Source organism: Oncorhynchus gorbuscha, linkage group LG22 (assembly GCF_021184085.1).
Source record: "Oncorhynchus gorbuscha isolate QuinsamMale2020 ecotype Even-year linkage group LG22, OgorEven_v1.0, whole genome shotgun sequence".
Classification (NCBI taxonomy): Eukaryota; Metazoa; Chordata; class Actinopteri; order Salmoniformes; family Salmonidae; genus Oncorhynchus; species Oncorhynchus gorbuscha.
The window spans coordinates 45,278,476-45,298,705 of NC_060194.1; the positions used below are offsets into that span (position 1 = coordinate 45,278,476).

General features: G+C 45.9%; 1 protein-coding gene across 1 annotated transcript in view; it reads left to right on the forward strand.

The window, feature by feature from the left end:
- The window catches only part of plcd1b (phospholipase C, delta 1b), a 50,481-nt gene that overhangs the window by 26,696 nt on the left and 3,555 nt on the right, over positions 1 to 20,230 (forward strand). The window contains exons 6-13 of the mRNA XM_046322180.1: positions 7,039 to 7,267; positions 7,575 to 7,776; positions 8,870 to 9,014; positions 9,329 to 9,481; positions 11,887 to 12,039; positions 13,133 to 13,292; positions 14,134 to 14,250; positions 17,617 to 17,795. Of these exons, the coding sequence (XP_046178136.1) occupies positions 7,039 to 7,267; positions 7,575 to 7,776; positions 8,870 to 9,014; positions 9,329 to 9,481; positions 11,887 to 12,039; positions 13,133 to 13,292; positions 14,134 to 14,250; positions 17,617 to 17,795 (1,338 nt within the window). The remainder of the gene's footprint in view (positions 1 to 7,038; positions 7,268 to 7,574; positions 7,777 to 8,869; positions 9,015 to 9,328; positions 9,482 to 11,886; positions 12,040 to 13,132; positions 13,293 to 14,133; positions 14,251 to 17,616; positions 17,796 to 20,230) is intronic.

Below are 20,230 nucleotides of genomic sequence, written 5' to 3' on the forward strand. Positions count from 1 at the left end.
ACCTGCACTGTGATAGTCTCAGAGGTCCGTTAAAAGCGCAGGGAGCATCATGAAGAACAAGGAACACACCAGGCAGGTCCGAGATAGTCATGTTTTGTCTTATATTGTCTTGTCTTTTTGCTTTCCCTTCTGTTCGTTTCCCCCTGCTGGTCTTATTAGGTTCGTTCCCTTTTCTATCCCTCTCTCTCTCCCTCCCTCTCTCTCCTCTCTCTATCGTTCCGTTCCTGCTCCCAGCTGTTCCTCATTCTCCTACTCACTCATTTAGTCTTTCCACACCTGTTCCCTATCTTGTCCTCTGATTAGAGTCCCTATTTCTCCCCTTGTTTTCCGTTTCTGTCCTGTCGGATCCTTGTATATTGTTCGCCATGCTGTGTCTTCGTCTCGCCCTGTCGTGTCTTGTTTCCCTCAGATGCTGCGTGTGAGCAGGTGTCTGAGTCTGCTACGGTCGGTGCCTTCCCGAGGCAACCTACAGTTTATGGTCGAGTCTCCAGTCTGTCCTCGTCACTACGAGTGGAATTAGTTTTTTATGTTTAGTTTTCTGCTCCGATTTGTCTAGGAGTATTGCCTATTTCCTTTACTGGAATAAAGACTCTGTTTTCGCCAAGTCGCTTTTGGGTCCTCATTCACCTGCATAACAGAAGGATCCGACCAAGAATGGACCCAGCGACTACAGATGCTCATAACACTGCCGTCGAGATCCAAGGAGCCATGCTCGGCAGACACGAGCAGGAATTGTCTGCTGCTCGTCATGCCGTGGAGAACCTGGCCGCTCAGGTTTCCGACCTCTCTGGACAGTTCCAGAGTCTTCGTCTCGTGCCACCTGCTACTTCCTGGTCTGCCGAGCCTCCGGAACCTAGGGTTAATAACCCACCTTGTTACTCCGGGCAGCCCACGGAGTGCCGCTCCTTTCTCACCCAGTGTGATATTGTGTTCTCTCTCCAACCCAACACATACTCTAGAGAGAGAGCTCGGGTTGCTTACGTCATATCACTCCTTACTGGCCGGGCTCGAGAGTGGGGCACAGCTATCTGGGAGGCAAGGGCTGATTGTTCTAACAATTACCTGAACTTTAAAGAGGAGATGATTCGGGTTTTTGATCGTTCAGTTTTTGGTAGGGAGGCTTCTAGGGCCCTGGCTTCCCTATGTCAAGGTGATCGATCCATAACGGATTACTCTATAGAGTTTCGCACTCTTGCTGCCTCTAGTGACTGGAACGAGCCGGCGCTGCTCGCTCGTTTTCTGGAGGGACTCCACGCAGAGGTTAGAGATGAGATTCTCTCCCGGGAGGTTCCTTCCAGTGTGGACTCTTTGATTGCTCTCGCCATCCGCATAGAACGACGGGTAGATCTTCGTCACCAAGCTCGTGGAAGAGAGCTCGCGTTAACGGTGTTTCCCCGCTCCGCATCGCAACCATCTCCCTCCTCTGGCTCAGAGACTGAGCCCATGCAGCTGGGAGGTATTCGCATCTCGACTAAGGAGAGGGAACGGAGGATCACCAACCGCCTGTGCCTCTATTGCGGACTTGCTGGACATTTTGTCAATTCATGTCCAGTAAAGGCCAGAGCTCATCAGTAAGCGGAGGGCTACTGGTGAGCGCTACTACTCAGGTCTCTCCATCAAGATCCTGTACTACTATGTCGGTCCATCTACGCTGGACCGGTTCGGGTGCTACATGCAGTGCCTTGATAGACTCTGGGGCTGAGGGTTGTTTTATGGACGAAGCATGGGCTCGGAAACATGACATTCCTTTCAGACAGTTAGGGAAGCCTACGCCCATGTTCGCCTTAGATGGTAGTCATCTCCCCAGTATCAGATATGAGACACTACCTTTAACCCTCACAGTATCTGGTAACCACAGTGAGACTATTTCCTTTTTGATTTTTCGTTCACCTTTTACACCTGTTGTTTTGGGTCATCCCTGGCTAGTATGTCATAATCCTTCTATTAATTGGTCTAGTAATTCTATCCTATCCTGGAACGTTTCTTGTCATGTGAAGTGTTTAATGTCTGCTATCCCTCCCGTTTCTTCTGTCCTCACTTCTCAGGAGGACCCTGGCGATTTGACAGGAGTGCCGGAGGAATATCATGATCTGCGCACGGTCTTCAGTCGGTCCAGAGCCAACTCCCTTCCTCCTCACCGGTCGTATGATTGTAGTATTGATCTCCTTCCGGGGACCACTCCTCCTCGGGGTAGACTATACTCTCTGTCGGCTCCCGAACGTAAGGCTCTCGAGGATTATTTGTCTGTGTCTCTTGACGCCGGCACCGTTGTGCCTTCTTCCTCCCCTGCCGGGGCGGGGGTTTTTTTTGTTAAGAAGAAGGACGGTACTCTGCGCCCCTGCGTGGATTATCGAGGGCTGAATGACATAACGGTTAAGAATCGTTATCCGCTTCCCCTTATGTCATCAGCCTTCGAGATTCTGCAGGGAGCCAGGTTCTTTACTAAGTTGGACCTTCGTAACGCTTACCATCTCGTGCGCATCAGAGAGGGGGACGAGTGGAAAACGGCGTTTAACACTCCGTTAGGGCATTTTGAGTACTGGGTTCTGCCGTTTGGTCTCTCCAATGCGCCAGCTGTTTTTCAGGCATTAGTTAATGATGTTCTGAGAGACATGCTGAACATCTTTGTTTTTGTCTACCTTGACGATATCCTGATTTTCTCACCGTCACTCGAGATTCATGTTCAGCACGTTCGACGTGTTCTACAGCGCCTTTTAGAGAATTGTCTCTACGTGAAGGCTGAGAAGTGCTCTTTTCATGTCTCCTCCGTCACTTTTCTCGGTTCTGTTATTTCCGCTGAAGGCATTCAGATGGATCCCGCTAAGGTCCAAGCTGTCAGTGATTGGCCCGTTCCAAGGTCACGTGTCGAGTTGCAGCGCTTTCTAGGTTTCGCTAATTTCTATCGGCGTTTCATTCGTAATTTCGGTCAAGTTGCTGCCCCTCTCACAGCTCTTACTTCTGTCAAGACGTCTTTTAAGTGGTCCGGTTCCGCCCAGGGAGCTTTTGATCTTCTCAAAGAACGTTTTACGTCCGCTCCTATCCTCGTTACTCCTGACGTCACTAAACAATTCATTGTCGAGGTTGACGCTTCAGAGGTAGGCGTGGGAGCCATTCTATCCCAGCGCTTCCAGTCTGACGATAAGGTTCATCCTTGCGCTTATTTTTCTCATCGCCTGTCGCCATCGGAACGCAACTATGATGTGGGTAACCGCGAACTGCTCGCCATCCACTTAGCCCTAGGCGAATGGCGACAGTGGTTGGAGGGGGCGACCGTTCCTTTTGTCGTTTGGACAGACCATAAGAACCTTGAGTACATCCGTTCTGCCAAACGACTTAATGCACGTCAAGCTCGTTGGGCGTTGTTTTTCGCTCGTTTCGAGTTTGTGATTTCTTACCGTCCGGGTAGTAAGAACACCAAGCCTGATGCCTTATCCCGTCTCTTTAGTTCTTCTGTGGCTTCTACTGATCCCGAGGGGATTCTTCCTTATGGGCGTGTTGTCGGGTTGACAGTCTGGGGAATTGAAAGACAGGTTAAGCAAGCACTCACGCACACTGCGTCGCCGCGCGCTTGTCCTAGTAACCTTCTTTTCGTCCCTGTTTCTACTCGTCTGGCTGTTCTTCAGTGGGCTCACTCTGCCAAGTTAGCTGGTCATCCCGGCGTTCGAGGTACTCTTGCTTCTATTCGCCAGCGCTTTTGGTGGCCTACTCAGGAGCGTGACACGCGCCGTTTCGTGGCTGCTTGTTCGGACTGCGCGCAGACTAAGTCAGGTAACTCTCCTCCTGCCGGTCGTCTCAGACCGCTTCCCATTCCTTCTCGACCATGGTCTCACATCGCCTTAGACTTCATTACCGGTCTGCCTTTGTCTGCGGGGAAGACTGTGATTCTTACGGTTGTCGATAGGTTCTCTAAGGCGGCACATTTCATTCCCCTCGCTAAGCTTCCTTCCGCTAAGGAGACGGCACAAATCATCATCGAGAATGTGTTCAGAATTCATGGCCTCCCGTTAGACGCCGTTTCAGACAGAGGTCCGCAATTCACGTCACAGTTTTAGAGGGAGTTCTGTCGTTTGATTGGTGCGTCCGTCAGTCTCTCTTCCGGGTTTCATCCCCAGTCTAACGGTCAAGCAGAAAGGGCCAATCAGACGATTGGTCGCATACTACGCAGCCTTTCTTTTAGAAACCTTGCGTCTTGGGCAGAACAGCTCCCCTGGGCAGAATACGCTCACAACTCGCTTCCTTCGTCTGCTACCGGGTTATCGCCGTTTCAGAGTAGTCTGGGTTACCAGCCTCCCCTGTTCTCATCCCAGCTTGCCGAGTCCAGCGTTCCCTCCGCTCAAGCGTTTGTCCAACGTTGTGAGCGCACCTGGAGGAGGGTGAGGTCTGCACTTTGCCGTTACAGGGCACAGACTGTGAGAGCCGCCAATAAACGTAGGATTAAGAGTCCTAGGTATAAGAGTCCACTCGTAACCTTCCCCTTACGACAGCTTCTCGTAAGTTGACTCCGCGGTTCATTGGTCCGTTCCGTGTCTCCCAGGTCGTCAATCCTGTCGCTGTGCGACTGCTTCTTCCGCGACGAAGATCGAGACATGTCTTCCATGTCTCCTGTGTCAAGCCCTTTCTTCGCACCCCCGTTCGTCCCCCCGTCCTTGTCGAGAGCGCACCTATTTACAAGGTACGTAGGATCATGGACATGCGTTCTCGGGGACGGGGTCACCAATACTTAGTGGATTGGGAGGGTTACGGTCCTGAGGAGAGGAGTTGGGTTCCGTCTCGGGACGTGCTGGACCGTTCGCTGATTGATGATTTCCTCCGTTGCCGCCAGGAGTCCTCCTCGAGTGCGCCAGGAGGCGCTCGGTGAGTGGGGGGGTACTGTCATGTTTTGTCTTATATTGTCTTGTCTTTTTGCTTTCCCTTCTGTTCGTTTCCCCCTGCTGGTCTTATTAGGTTCGTTCCCTTTTCTATCCCTCTCTCTCTCCCCTCCCTCTCTCTCCTCTCTCTATCGTTCCGTTCCTGCTCCCAGCTGTTCCTCATTCTCCTACTCACTCATTTAGTCTTTCCACACCTGTTCCCTATCTTGTCCTCTGATTAGAGTCCCTATTTCTCCCCTTGTTTTCCGTTTCTGTCCTGTCGGATCCTTGTATATTGTTCGCCATGCTGTGTCTTCGTCTCGCCCTGTCGTGTCTTGTTTCCCTCAGATGCTGCGTGTGAGCAGGTGTCTGAGTCTGCTACGGTCGGTGCCTTCCCGAGGCAACCTACAGTTTATGGTCGAGTCTCCAGTCTGTCCTCGTCACTACGAGTGGAATTAGTTTTTTATGTTTAGTTTTCTGCTCCGATTTGTCTAGGAGTATTGCCTATTTCCTTTACTGGAATAAAGACTCTGTTTTCGCCAAGTCGCTTTTGGGTCCTCATTCACCTGCATAACAGAGATACTGTTGTGAAGAGGTTTAAAGCCGGATTTGGATACAAAAATATTTCCCAAGCTTTAAACATTCCAAGGAGCACTGTGCAAGCGATAATATTGAAATGGAAGGAGTATCAGACCACTGCAAATCTACCAAGACCTGGCCGTCCCTCTAAACTTTCAGCTCATACAAGGAGAAGACTGATCAGAGATGCAGCCAAGAGGCCCATGATCACTCTGGATGAACTGCAGAGATCTACAGCTGAGGTGGGAGACTCTGTCCATAGGACAACAATCAGTCGTATATTGCACAAATCTGGCCTTTATGGAAGAGTGGCAAGAAGAACGCCATTTCTTAAAGATATCCATAAAAAGTGTCATTTAAAGTTTGCCACAAGCCACCTGGGAGACACACCAAACATGTGGAAGAAGGTGCTCTGGTCATATGAAACCAAAATTGAACTTTTTGGCAACAATGCAAAATGTTATGTTTGGCGTAAAAGCAACACAGCTCATCACCCTGAACACACAATTCCCACTGTCAAACATGGTTTTCTTCAGCAGGGACAGGGAAGATGGTTAAAATTGATGGGAAGATGGATGGAGCCAAATACAGGACCATTCTGGAAGAAAACCTGATGGAGTCTGCAGAAGACCTGAGACTGGGACGGAGATTTGTCTTCCAACAAGAAAATGATCCAAAACATAAAGCAAAATCTACAATGGAATGGTTCAAAAATAAACATATCCAGGTATTAGAATGGCCAAGTCAAAGTCCAGACCTGAATCCAATCGAGAATCTGTAGAAAGAACTGAAAACTGCTGTTCACAAATGCTCTCCATCCAACCTCACTGAGCTCGAGCTGTTTTGCAAAGAGGAATGGGAAAAAAATTCAGTCTCTCGATGTGCAAAACTGATAGAGACATACCCCAAGCGACTTACAGCTGTAATCACAGCAAAAGGTGGCGCTACAAAGTATTAACTTAAGGGGGCTGAATAATTTTGCACGCCCAATTTTTCAGTTTTTGATTTGTTAAAAAAGTTTGAAATATCCAATAAATGTCGTTCCACTTCATGATTGTGTCCCACTTGTTGTTGATTCTTCACAAAAAAATACAGTTTTATATCTTTATGTTTGAAGCCTGAAATGTGGCAAAAGGTTGCAAAGTTCAAGGGTGCCGAATACTTTCGCAAGGCACTGTAGATGTCTAAATGTATTTTGCAACGGTCGCACACGCGACGCGAACGGTGTAGTCAGACTGTAAGGTGCTTGTTCTTGAGGAGAAGCTTTGTCTTCTGTCTTTTACACTCCACCTTCAAGACAGACAAGGAGGCAGGGGTCAGCGGTCAGGAGGCAGGGTCAAGAGGCAGAGTCAGGAGGCAGGGGTCAGGGTTCAGGAACAGAGGCAGGGGTCAGGAGGCAGGGGTCAGGAGGCAGGGGTCAGGAGGCAGGGTCAGGAGGCAGGGTCAGGAGGCAGGGTCAGGGGTCAGGAAGCAGGGTCAGGAGGCAGGGTCAGGAGGCAGGGTCAGGGGTCAGGAGGCAGGGGTCAGGAGGCAGGGTCAGGAGGCAGGGTCAAGAGAGCAACAGCATTTTGATGCACCAATGAATGTCTTTCTCCATATCTCCATTCTGTAGGAGTGTGACCAGTCTAAGTGTGGCCACCTGGCTGGCGATGAGATAGAGCACTTCTACAGCCTTTTGACCCATCGCCAGGAGATAGACACCATCTATGGAGAATACGCTAAGACCACGGGCTTCATGAGCGCTGAAAATCTACTGGAGTTCCTGATTAAAGAACAGAGAGAGGAGGCAACGCTAGCCGATGCACACAGACTCATCAACAAGTACGAACTGGATGATAAAGGTGATTATGAATGAATATTTAGTTGTTATGTCTTCACAGCAACATAGAAGAGCATTCATAAAGTCTTCCTAAGCCCTACATACAGTAGACGTTTCAAAAAATCATTTAGAAGAAAAATCCTACTACATAACACAGCATTCCCTGGAGGGTGAGACTGGGGAGCTCTCAAATGACAAATGGGAGCTGTCCAAATAATTTCAAACAGTTCAGAGTTAACTTCCTATTCAGTAACGACACTTCTGCTCATTTGAATTGTCAGCAGTCTATCTTGTAGTTAGAGTCTGACATCTGTCTGGTCTATCTGCAGCCAAAGAGAAGCAGCTGATGACCCAAGATGGTTTCCTGATGTATCTCCACATGCCCGAGGGTCTAGTGCTGAATCCTACCCACAAGGCCGTGCACCAGGACATGAGCCAGCCCCTGAACCACTACTTTATCTCCTCGTCTCACAACACATACCTGATGGAAGACCAGCTCAAAGGGCCCAGCAGTACAGAGGCCTATGCCAGGTATAAATGACACACATCATCTAGAACAATGTTTTTCCAATCCTCTCCTTGAGTAACCTCAGCTAGTTCCACTTATTTGATCTATTCTGGTATTACAGTAGTACACTTGATTCAACTGGTCTGGACTAAGTTTTACTAGCTATTGTAATGTTTCTTAGCTTCTATTCTTATGGAAGACACTGTGGACATTTAAAAACCTGTACTTGTCAGTATCTGCCTGTGAATGAGTCAAGTCAGGACATGTTGTTAAACATTTGTTAAACAGTTCAATAACCCTTCGTAGGGCTCTTATAAAACAGTTATAACCCTTCGTAGGGCTCTTATAAAACAGTTATAACCCTCCATAAGGATCTTATAAAACCGTTATAACCCTTCGTAGGGCTCTTATAAAACAGTTATAACCCTTCGTAAGGATCTTATGAAACCGTTATAACCCTTCGATCTTATGATAACCCTTCGTTATTATAACCCTTCGTAGGGCTCTTATAAAACAGTTATAACCCTCGTAGGGCTCTTATAAAACAGTTATAACCCTTCAGTTATAATCATTCGGGGCTCTTATAAAACAGTTATAACCCTTATAACCCTCTGTAGGGATCTTATAAAACAGTTAGGGCTCTTATAAAACAGTTATAACCCTTCGTAGGGATGTTATGAAACCGTTATAACCCTTCGTAGGGCTCTTATAAAACAGTTATAACCCTTCGTAGGGCTCTTATAAAACAGTTATAACCCTTCGTAGGGCTCTTATAAAACAGTTATAACCCTTCGTAGGGCTGTTATAAAACAGTTATAATCATTCGTAGGGCTCTTATAAAACAGTTATAACCCTTCGTAGGGCTCTTATAAAACAGTTATAACCCTCTGTAGGGATCTTATGAAACCGTTATAACCCTTCGTAGGGCTCTTATGAAACCGTTATAACCCTTCGTAGGGCTCTTATGAAACCGTTATAACCCTTCGTAGGGCTCTTATAAACAGTTATATCCCTTCGTAGGGCTCTTTAAAAACAGTTATAATCATTTGTAGGGCTCTTATAAAACAGTTATAACTGTTCGTAGGGCACTTATAAAACAGTCATAACCGTTTGCAGGGCTCTTATAAAGGGCTGTCGCTGTGTGGAGCTGGACTGCTGGGATGGGTCAGATGGAGAGCCAGTCATCTACCATGGATACACCCTCACTTCCAAGATCCTGTTTAAAGACACCATCAAAGCCATCAAGGAGTACGCCTTTAAGGTAGACTAAAGTTCCATGTCAACTTTGTAGAATTGTATCTGTCCTGTCCTGTTTAATTCATATCATGTTTGATGACAACATTAATTACAGATGGTCATCCTTCTTATCAACAGAGGCCCAAAAGGCTCGGGCTGACCCTGTGTCAAATACTTACGCTTCACTTTATTGTGTTTGTCCAGTACAATGAAATCAAAGGAATATTCCCAAAAGTCTAAACTCCATGCTAAATCAAGCACCTACAGAAATGATTTCACACATTTATTTGACTCAGGTCTGCAGTTGCACTGTATTTAACTGTCTCTGTCTGTCCCCAGACCTCGGACTACCCAGTGATCCTGTCCTTGGAGAATCACTGTAGTGTGGAGCAGCAGAGGGTCATGGCCCAGCACATGAGCTCCATCCTGGGCAGCGCTCTGCTCACCTCCCCCCTGGGGGACCAGATGCCCACAGACTTCCCCTCCCCAGAGGTGGCTGGCTATAGTCTCTAGTCTACTGTTTCATATAAGAGTCACTGTCTGCGTGTATATGCAGAATCCTTGCAGTTCCCCTCTTTTCACATTCTAGATTTACTTCTGTTTTAATGTGCCTAGTGCTTCCTAGGACCAGGATAATTTACTGTCCAGGAATGTCTCTAGTCCTTAGTCAAGAAGAACTTAAAAATATACACTGAGTATACAAAACATTATGAACACCTGCTCTTTCCCTGACATAGACTGACCAGGTGAATCCAGGTGAAAGATATGATCCCTTATTGATGTCACTTGTTAAAAACGTCTTATGCCTGGGGGCAGTATTATGGAAGTTGAGAATTCATGCAGCTTTTCGCAGCTTTTTGTTAAAAATCGCGCAACATTTCAGCGCCCTGCTATTCATGCCAGGAATACAGTACATGCATATGATTAGTATGTGTGGATAGAAAACACTCAGACGTTTCCAAAACTGTTTAAATCAGGTCTGTGGCATTTACGGAACGGGCGTTTCATCCAAAAGTGCATGGAAATCTGTTCACTGAAAATGGAAAAATATATCCTTCCGCGACTACAGGCAATTGTTAAAAGTGAACCGAATTAAATAGAGCCGAGTTTACATTGCCTACAGCTTCCACAGGGTGTCTAGAGTCATGTCATTTGATTCGCAATTGATTCTTGGTCTAACCCAAACAAGGGAACATCTTCCCTGATGGCTCCGCCCTGATTTTTGGTCGACCTCTGGTCAGACATGTTTTTCTACACGGACAAGAAACAGATTTAACATCGTCTCCTGATCAATTTTATCGCTTATTAATGTGTACTAATACCTAAAGTTGCATTACAAAAGTATTTCGAAGTGTTTTGTGAAAGTTTATCGTCGACTTTTTTAATTTTAAAAAATTACGTTACGTTATGAAATGCTAATTTTTTTCATTACTTGCAACGTAATTCTTAGCTCGATATCTAGGCTATATATGGACCGAGTTAATCGAAAAAAGACCCTAAATGATGTTTATGGGACATCTAGGAGTGCCAAGAAAGAAGCTCGTCAAAGGTAATGAATGTTTTATATTTTATTTCAGCGTTTTCGTTTGCGACGGCTAACGCAAAATCTGTCGTTTTAGGTGACGGTGCAGTATTTTGAGGGTGCATGGTATCAGATAATAGCTTCTCATGCTTTCCCCGAAAAGCATTTTACAAATCTGACTTGGTGGATAGATTCACAACGAGTGTAGCTTTAATTCAGTATATTGTATGTCAATTTTAATGAAAGTTTGAGGTTTATCAACCTCTATGGTGGCGCTCTTGAGCATTTCTGCTGATTTGTGGTCCCCACTTCGGTACCCCGTCCTTATCAAGTTTTAATTAAGTAGCTTGGATGAATAAGGTGCCCAGAGTAAACGGCCTGCTACTCAGTTCCTGTTGCTAATATATGCATATTATTAGTATATTTGGATAGAAAACACTCTGAAGTTTATAAAACTGTTTGAAAGATGTCTGTGAGTATAACAGAACTCATATGGCAGGTGAAAACCTGAGAAAAATCCAACCAGGAAGTGGGAAATCTGAGGTTTGTAGTTTTTCAACTCATTGCCATTCCAATATACAGTGTCTGTGGGGTCATGTTACACTTCCTAAGGCTTCCACTAGATGTCAACAGAATTTAGAATGTTTGATGCTTCTACTGTGAAGGGTGGACGAAGGAGAGGGATTGAGCCAGGTGTCTGGCAGATTGCCACGAGCTCGTGACGTGCGGTCATGTGAAAGTTAGCTTTCATTCCATTACTTTTCTACAGACAAAGGAATTCTCCGGTTGGAACATTATTGAAGATTAATCATAAAAACATCCTAAAGATTGATTCTATACTTCGTTTGACATGTTTCAACGACCTGTAATATAACTTTTTGGACTTTTCGTCCAACCTTTCGGTGTATTTGGATTTGTTTACCAAACGCACTAACAGAAGGAGGTATTTGGACATACATTTTATCAAACAAATCAAACATTTATTGTGGAACTGGGATTCCTGGGAGTGCATTCTGATGAAGATCATCAAAGGTAAGTGAATATTTATCATGTTATTTCTGACTTCTGTTGAGTACACAATATGGCGGATATCCTTTTGGCTGGTTTGGGCTTTGAGCGCCGTACTCAGATTATTGCATGGTTTGCTTTTTCCGTAAAGCTTTTTTGAAATCTGACACAGCGGTTTCATTAAGGAGAAGTGAATTTAAAATTCCATGTATAACACTTGTATCTTTGATCAATGTTTATTATGAGTATTTCTGGAAATTGATTTGGCTCTCTACAAAATCACCAGATGTTTTTGGAACTACTGAACATAACACACCAATGTATACTGAGATTTTTTGATACAAATATGAACTTTACATTCGATCAGGAGCTGAAGGGGAGGTTCCTGGTCAAAGGGAAGAGGTTAACTAAACTGGAGGCCTGCTTTGGCCCTGAGGAGACAGCCGGGGAGGATGGTAGCTTAACTGAGGAGGAGGAGGATGACAAAGAGGAGGAGGAAGAGGAGAATAAGAAGGCCACGGTAGGGGAATAGGAGCCAAACCTACTATGGCACTCCAACAGTATCATTGTGACGGCCCCCTCCCTGTCTTCTACACCATATAACTGTATTGCAACATACTTTGTATGTTCTATATGTTCTATATGTTCTGTATGTTCTATATGTTCTGTATGTTCTATATGTTCTATATGTTCTGTATGTTCTGAATGTTCTGTATGTTCTGTATGTTCTATATGTTCTGTATGTTCTATATGTTCTGTATGTTCTATATGTTCTATATGTTCTGTATGTTCTATATGTTCTGTATGTTCTATATGTTCTATATGTTCTGTATGTTCTGAATGTTATATATGTTCTGTATGTTCTATATGTTCTCTATGTTCTGTATGTTCTATATGTTCTGTATGTTCTATATGTTCTATATGTTCTGTATGTTCTATATGTTCTGTATGTTCTATATGTTCTGTATGTTCTGTTCTGTATGTTCTATATGTTCTGTATGTTCTGTATGTTCTATATGTTCTATATGTTCTGTATGTTCTATATGTTCTATATGTTCTGTATGTTCTGAATGTTATATATGTTCTGTATGTTCTATATGTTCTGTATGTTCTATATGTTCTCTATGTTCTGTATGTTCTATATGTTCTATATGTTCTATATGTTCTGTATGTTCTATATGTTCTGTATGTTCTATATGTTCTATATGTTCTATATGTTCTATTTCTGTATGTTCTATATGTTCTGTATGTTCTGTATGTTCTGTATGTTCTATATGTTCTCTATGTTCTGTATGTTCTATATGTTCTGTATGTTCTATATGTTCTATATGTTCTATATATGTTCTGTATGTTCTATATGTTCTGTATGTTCTATATGTTCTATATGTTCTGTATGTTCTATATGTTCTATATGTTCTATATGTTCTATATGTTCTGTATGTTCTGTATGTTCTATATGTTCTATATGTTCTGTATGTTCTATATGTTCTGTATGTTCTATATGTTCTATATGTTCTATATGTTCTCTATGTTCTAGTAGAGCTGGAGTGTGTTACCATTCTGCCCAACATACTGTACAGTAAAGCTGAAGTGTGAATGTGTTTGATCTGCAGGAAGGTAAAAAACTGAAGCTGGCTAAGGAGCTGTCAGACATGGTGATCTACTGTAAGAGCGTCCATTTCAACGGATTCCAGGACGCTAAAGATAACCTGGGCTTCTACGAGATGTCCTCCTTCAAGGAAAGGAAAGCTATGGCGTTGGCTGAGGAGTCTGGTGAGCATGTTAACTGTGAAGCTGAGGAGTCTGGTGAGAATGTTAACTGTGAAGCTGAGGAGTCTGGTGAGCATGTTAACTGTGAAGCTGAGGAGTCTGGTGAACATTTTAACTGTGAAGCTGAGGAGTCTGGTGAGCATGTTAACCGTGAATCTGAGGAGTCTGGTGAGAATGTTAATTGTGAAGCTGAGGGTGTCGTGGAGGGTACATTTTTTATTTTGCTCAAGCGTTTAGCAATCTCCACTTATCGCAGAAAATGTTTAGCAAATATAGGGAGTGTTACTTTATTCACCATGAACAACGATCAGTTTACCCACCCTTTTTTAGGGTTTTTACCACTACGTCGCTGCTGTGAAGGGTTTTACCACTACGTCACTGCTGTGAAGGTTTTTACCACTACGTCACTGCTGTGAAGGTTTTTACCTCTACATCACTGCTGTGAAGGTTTTTACCACTACGTCACTGCTGTGAAGGTTTTTACCGTTACGTCACTGCTGTGAAGGTTTTTACCTCTACGTCACTGCTGTGAAGGTTTTTACCACTATGTCACTGCTGTGAAGGTTATATTAGACTAACACAAATGGATAAAATTATTTCGACTTCATTGAACTTAATTGTACACAAAGATGGTACACAAAACGTCTTGTTAATAGTTTCTCATCACACTCCAGTAAGGATATGAGAATGACGTTGTTCTGTATAGTTTCTGTAGAGCTAAGTGACATCTTTCTCTCTTTTTGTTTTCTCTTTCTCTCTCTTTTTTGTTCTCTCTCTTGTTTTGTTCTCTCTCTCTATCTCTCTTTTGTTTGTTCTCTCTCTCTCTCTCTCTCCCTCTCTCCAGCCAACAGCTACATCCATCACAATGTGGACAAGCTGAGTCGTATCTATCCAGCAGGCACCAGAACAGACTCCTCCAACTATAGCCCTGTACCCTTGTGGAACGCAGGCTGTCAGATCGGTAAGACGGTCTAAAAGAAGAAGGGACAAGGGCTAGAGGGAATGTTTTCATATAGTAAAATTGGCTGTGGTACAATTCTCTCCTGAAGTTAGGCAGCAGGTAGCCTAGCGGTTAAGACTGTCGTGTCTTTAGTATCATTAAAGGTGAAGACTTATTTTATCTAATCAATTCTCTGTAATTATTATTACGTGATTAAACTAATCATGTAAATATAATTAACTAGGAAGTCGGGGCACCACGGAAAATGTTCAGATTACAAAGGTATAATTTTCTGAATATAACTCTTCAGATATTCTAATATCTGATCAACTAGTCAATTAATTATTATTATTACCTTTGTCAGTCTCATCTGAACGCCGTAAATTGTTGGTTATCTGCACAAACCCAACCTTTACTATAAATCATCCATACACCAACTGGCTCAATTATTTATTTACTAACTAATTAAACAACATTATACCGTCCCTAGTGGACTAAACAAAAACCGTTTGGTTATAACACGTGTGGCACACCAGGGGGTTTGGTCAAGACGTTTACACAGATCAGACACAGAGTTTAGCTCGGTTTCAAGGGTGTCTATTAAATAATAAATCAAAAGAAAAGGATAGGTTTCCCCCATGAGACCCTCTCCGGGATACCGACGTCTGGGCTCCGGGTCTTACTGTATCCCCCATGAGACCCTCTCCGGGATACCGACGTCTGGGCTCCGGGTCTTACTGTATCCCCCATGAGACCCTCTCCGGGATACCGACGTCTGGGCTCCGGGTCTTACTGTATCCCCCATGAGACCCTCTCCGGGATACCGACACCTGGGCTCCGGGTCTTACTGTATCCCCCATGAGACCCTCTCCGGGATACCGACGTCTGGGCTCCGGGTCTTACTGTATCCCCCATGAGACCCTCTCCGGGATACCGACGTCTGGGCTCCGGGTCTTACTGTATCCCCCATGAGACCCTCTCCGGGATACCGACGTCTGGGCTCCGGGTCTTACTGTATCCCCCATGAGACCCTCTCCGGGATACCGACGTCTGGGCTCCGGGTCTTACTGTATCCCCCATGAGACCCTCTCCGGGATACCGACGTCTGGGCTCCGGGTCTTACTGTATCCCCCATGAGACCCTCTCCGGGATACCGACGTCTGGGCTCCGGGTTTTACTGTATCCCCCATGAGACCCTCTCCGGGATACCGACGTCTGGGCTCCGGGTCTTACTGTATCCCCCATGAGACCCTCTCCGGGATACCGACGTCTGGGCTCCGGGTCTTACTGTATCCCCCATGAGACCCTCTCCGGGATACCGACGTCTGGGCTCCGGGTCTTACTGTATCCCCCATGAGACCCTCTCCGGGATACCGACGTCTGGGCTCCGGGTCTTACTGTATCCCCCATGAGACCCTCTCCGGGATACCGACGTCTGGGCTCCGGGTCTTACTGTATCCCCCATGAGACCCTCTCCGGGATACCGACGTCTGGGCTCCGGGTCTTACTGTAGTCCCCCATGAGACCCTCTCCGGGATACCGACGTCTGGGCTCCGGGTCTTACTGTATCCCCCATGAGACCCTCTCCGGGATACCGACGTCTGGGCTCCGGGTCTTACTGTATCCCCCATGAGACCCTCTCCGGGATACCGACGTCTGGGCTCCGGGTCTTACTGTATCCCCCATGAGACCCTCTCCGGGATACCGACGTCTGGGCTCCGGGTCTTACTGTATCCCCCATGAGACCCTCTCCGGGATACCGATGTCTGGGCTCCGGGTCTTGCTGTATCCTGTCGGGCACACAAACTCAACCGTCTTAGCTCGGGCACCATCTGCAACTACACGGAAGTCACCTTACTTCACCCAGTTCTTCCCTGTGTGCTGCCCTTCTGGAAGCTTTATGGGACTTGAACAGCTGGTGAGCAATCAGCCCTTGATTACTCACCAATCCCCAATCAGCCCCAATTAGTCCTAGCCGGAGAGCCCGTCGTGACGTGGCACGTCCAGCAGATGGCGCCATCGCCTCGTGATGTATACTCCGTCTGTCACCAGGCCTCGACGAGTCTCCCTCTGGTGGCTGACCTGCCGTATGACACACACGATAGATTCAGAGAAGAGAAGGGGTTTTGGAAGGAAGACTAAGGGACATGAGTCTCTATGCGAAGCTATTCTCTCATAAATACATTTGCCACTTACGATCGCTCATTCGGAAAAGCAATGCATTGTATTTACGTGAAGCTGGTGATGTGAGGCTCTGGTTTGCCCAGTTGATGTCGCCCTGTCCTTTGTGGAATCTTCCAGGTCGTCGTTTGAGAAGTTCACGTGTTCTGAGAGGTTCATCTCTCTCTGGAGACTCGTCCACGTCGGTCAGTGTTGTCGTACTAGATTTGCTACCTTTCCAGCAGCAGTCTGTTATGCTGTCCTCTAGGACTCACTTCTTCTTCAGTGATCAATAGTTCAGAATTCATACCATTTCACGTGTAGAGCAAGCGCCCACGTTTCCTGGCCTGTATGGTTGACATTAGAATTAGCCCTTTTAAACGTGTGGATTTATTCGGAACTTGAGTGACTTTTCGTTATGTAGAGTGGATATCCACAGCTCGCCCTGGGGCTTGCTTAGTCCAATGTGAATTGGGTCACGGGGGCACTTATAGAAATGTAGAAAAGGGGGTGGTTCCAACCAATGCCTATTCACCTGGGCGTGGCTACTGACTTAGTTAAACTTTACAGGGAAGATGATTTTCTCATTTTGAGTTGAGTTTATTTTTTATTTTTACAGGGACAGTGCACATTAATCAACGCTTCAGTAAAAGTGATGGTTTTCAACCACAGTTCCTGGGCAGGTTAATCAACAACAACAAAAAGTTAACATCACATTACATCATTTCGCAAATAGTTTCATCTTTACTCATTCATTTTAAACAAGAATAAGATGAAAGCCTCATAACTGAGGGACCTGTATAAACAGAGTCAGGGTAATGTGGCTGTATTGTCTTTCATGAGGTCACAAACATGAAACAGAATGGACCGGGTCGCAGCTGGCTCCCTTTGTCTTCCTGTGAAACTTTCTCTCTCTATACCGCATGGTCACGGAGAGAGGAGTCTCTGTGATATTTACGACGTGGTTGTAATGTTGTAAGTGGGGGCTAGCGTCAAGACAAGAGCTTTGGGCCGACTCCGTGAAAAATGTGTCAATGTGCCCTTGAGCAAAGCACTCTGGATAACATCATCTGTCAAATGATTGATTTTTAAATGTACACTCCCCCTCATGGATTTTAAAGGACTGGTGTGAGGAAATCATGCTTGCACCATCCATTGAGAGTGAGCATTCTAGAAGGGTAAGGATTCTCCCCACAACTGTTACTTAATCTCCTCTCCTCCTGTCAGTGTCCCTGAACTTCCAGACCTCCTGTAATGACATGGATGTGAACCAGGGTCGGTTCCTGACCAACGGGAAGACGGGATACGTCCTAAAGCCGGCCTACATGAGGGACCTGGGGTCAGAGTTTGACCCCATCACTCTGACCGCGGGACCGTGGCTGCAGCACAAGACGCTCCACCTCATGGTCAGACTCATTCTCTGGCTTGTTGGTTATATGTACATATCTCAATGACCTCGTACCCCTGCACATTGACTCAGTACTGGTACACCGTGCATTTAGCCAAATTATTGGTCAGACTCATTCTCTGGTTTGTTGGTACATATCTCATTGACCTCGTACCCCTGCACATCGACTCAGTACTGGTACACCGTACATTTAGCCAAATTATTGACCTCGTACCCCTGCACATCGACTCAGTACTGGTACACCGTGCATTTAGCCAAATTATTGGTCAGACTCATTCTCTGGCTTGTTGGTACATATCTCATTGACCTCGTACCCCTGCACATCGACTCAGTACTGGTACACCGTACATTTAGCCAAATTATTGGTCAGACTCATTCTCTGGCTTGTTGGTACATATCCCATTGACCTCGTACCCCTGCACATCGACTCAGTACTGGTACACCGTACATTTAGCCAAATTATTGACCTCGTACCCCTGCACATCGACTCAGTACTGGTACACCGTACATTTAGCCAAATTATTGACCTCGTACCCCTGCACATCGACTCAGTACTGGTACACCGTACATTTAGCCAAATGATTGACCTCGTACCACTGCACATCGACTCAGTACTGGTACACCGTACATTTAGCCAAATGATTGACCTCGTACCCCTGCACATCGACTCAGTACTGGTACACCGTGCATTTAGCCAAATGATTGACCTCGTACCCCTGCACATCGACTCAGTACTGGTACACCGTGCATTTAGCCAAATGATTGACCTCGTACCCCTGCACATCGACTCAGTACTGGTACACCGTGCATTTAGCCAAATGATTGACCTCGTACCCCTGCACATCGACTCAGTACTGGTACACCGTGCATTTAGCCAAATGATTGACCTCGTACCCCTGCACATCGACTCAGTACTGGTACACCGTGCATTTAGCCAAATGATTGACCTCGTACCCCTGCACATCGACTCAGTACTGGTACACCGTGCATTTAGCCAAATGATTGACCTCGTACCCCTTCACATCGACTCAGTACTGGTACACCGTGCATTTAGCCAAATGATTGACCTCGTACCCCTGCACATCGACTCAGTACTGGTACACCGTGCATTTAGCCAAATGATTGACCTCGTACCCCTGCACATCGACTCAGTACTGGTACACCATGCATTTAGCCAAATGATTGACCTCGTACCCCTGCACATCGACTCAGTACTGGTACATCGTGCATTTAGCCAAATGATTGACCTCGTACCCCTGCACATCGACTCAGTACTGGTACACCGTGCATTTAGCCAAATGATTGACCTCGTACCCCTGCACATCGACTCAGTACTGGTACACCGTGCATTTAGCCAAATGATTGACCTCGTACCCCTGCACATCGACTCAGTACTGGTACACCGTGCATTTAGCCAAATGATTGACCTCGTACCCCTGCACATCGACTCAGTACTGGTACACCGTGCATTTAGCCAAATGATTGACCTCGTACCCCTGCACATCGACTCAGTACTGGTACACCGTGCATTTAGCCAAATGATTGACCTCGTACCCCTTCACATCGACTCAGTACTGGTACACCGTGCATTTAGCCAAATGATTGACCTCGTACCCCTGCACATCGACTCAGTACTGGTACACCGTGCATTTAGCCAAATGATTGACCTCGTACCCCTGCACATCGACTCAGTACTGGTACACCATGCATTTAGCCAAATGATTGACCTCGTACCCCTGCACATCGACTCAGTACTGGTACATCGTGCATTTAGCCAAATGATTGACCTCGTACCCCTGCACATCGACTCAGTACTGGTACACCGTGCATTTAGCCAAATGATTGACCTCGTACCCCTGCACATCGACTCAGTACTGGTACACCGTGCATTTAGCCAAATGATTGACCTCGTACCCCTGCACATCGACTCAGTACTGGTACACCGTGCATTTAGCCAAATTATTGACCTCGTACCCCTGCACATCGACTCAGTACTGGTACACCGTGCATTTAGCCAAATGATTGACCTCGTACCCCTGCACATCGACTCAGTACTGGTACACCGTGCATTTAGCCAAATTATTGACCTCGTACCCCTGCACATCGACTCAGTACTGGTACACCGTGCATTTAGCCAAATGATTGACCTCGTACCCCTGCACATCGACTCAGTACTGGTACACCGTGCATTTAGCCAAATGATTGACCTCGTACCCCTGCACATCGACTCAGTACTGGTACACCGTCCATTTAGCCAAATGATTGACCTCGTACCCCTGCACATCGACTCAGTACTGGTACACCGTACATTTAGCCAAATTGTTGTTTGTCGTTGTGTTTCTATTATTACATGTTTTACCTTTCTATTATTTCTCTATTTTCTTCCTCTCTGTATTGCTGGGAAGGACCCATACGTCAGCTTTTCACTGTTAG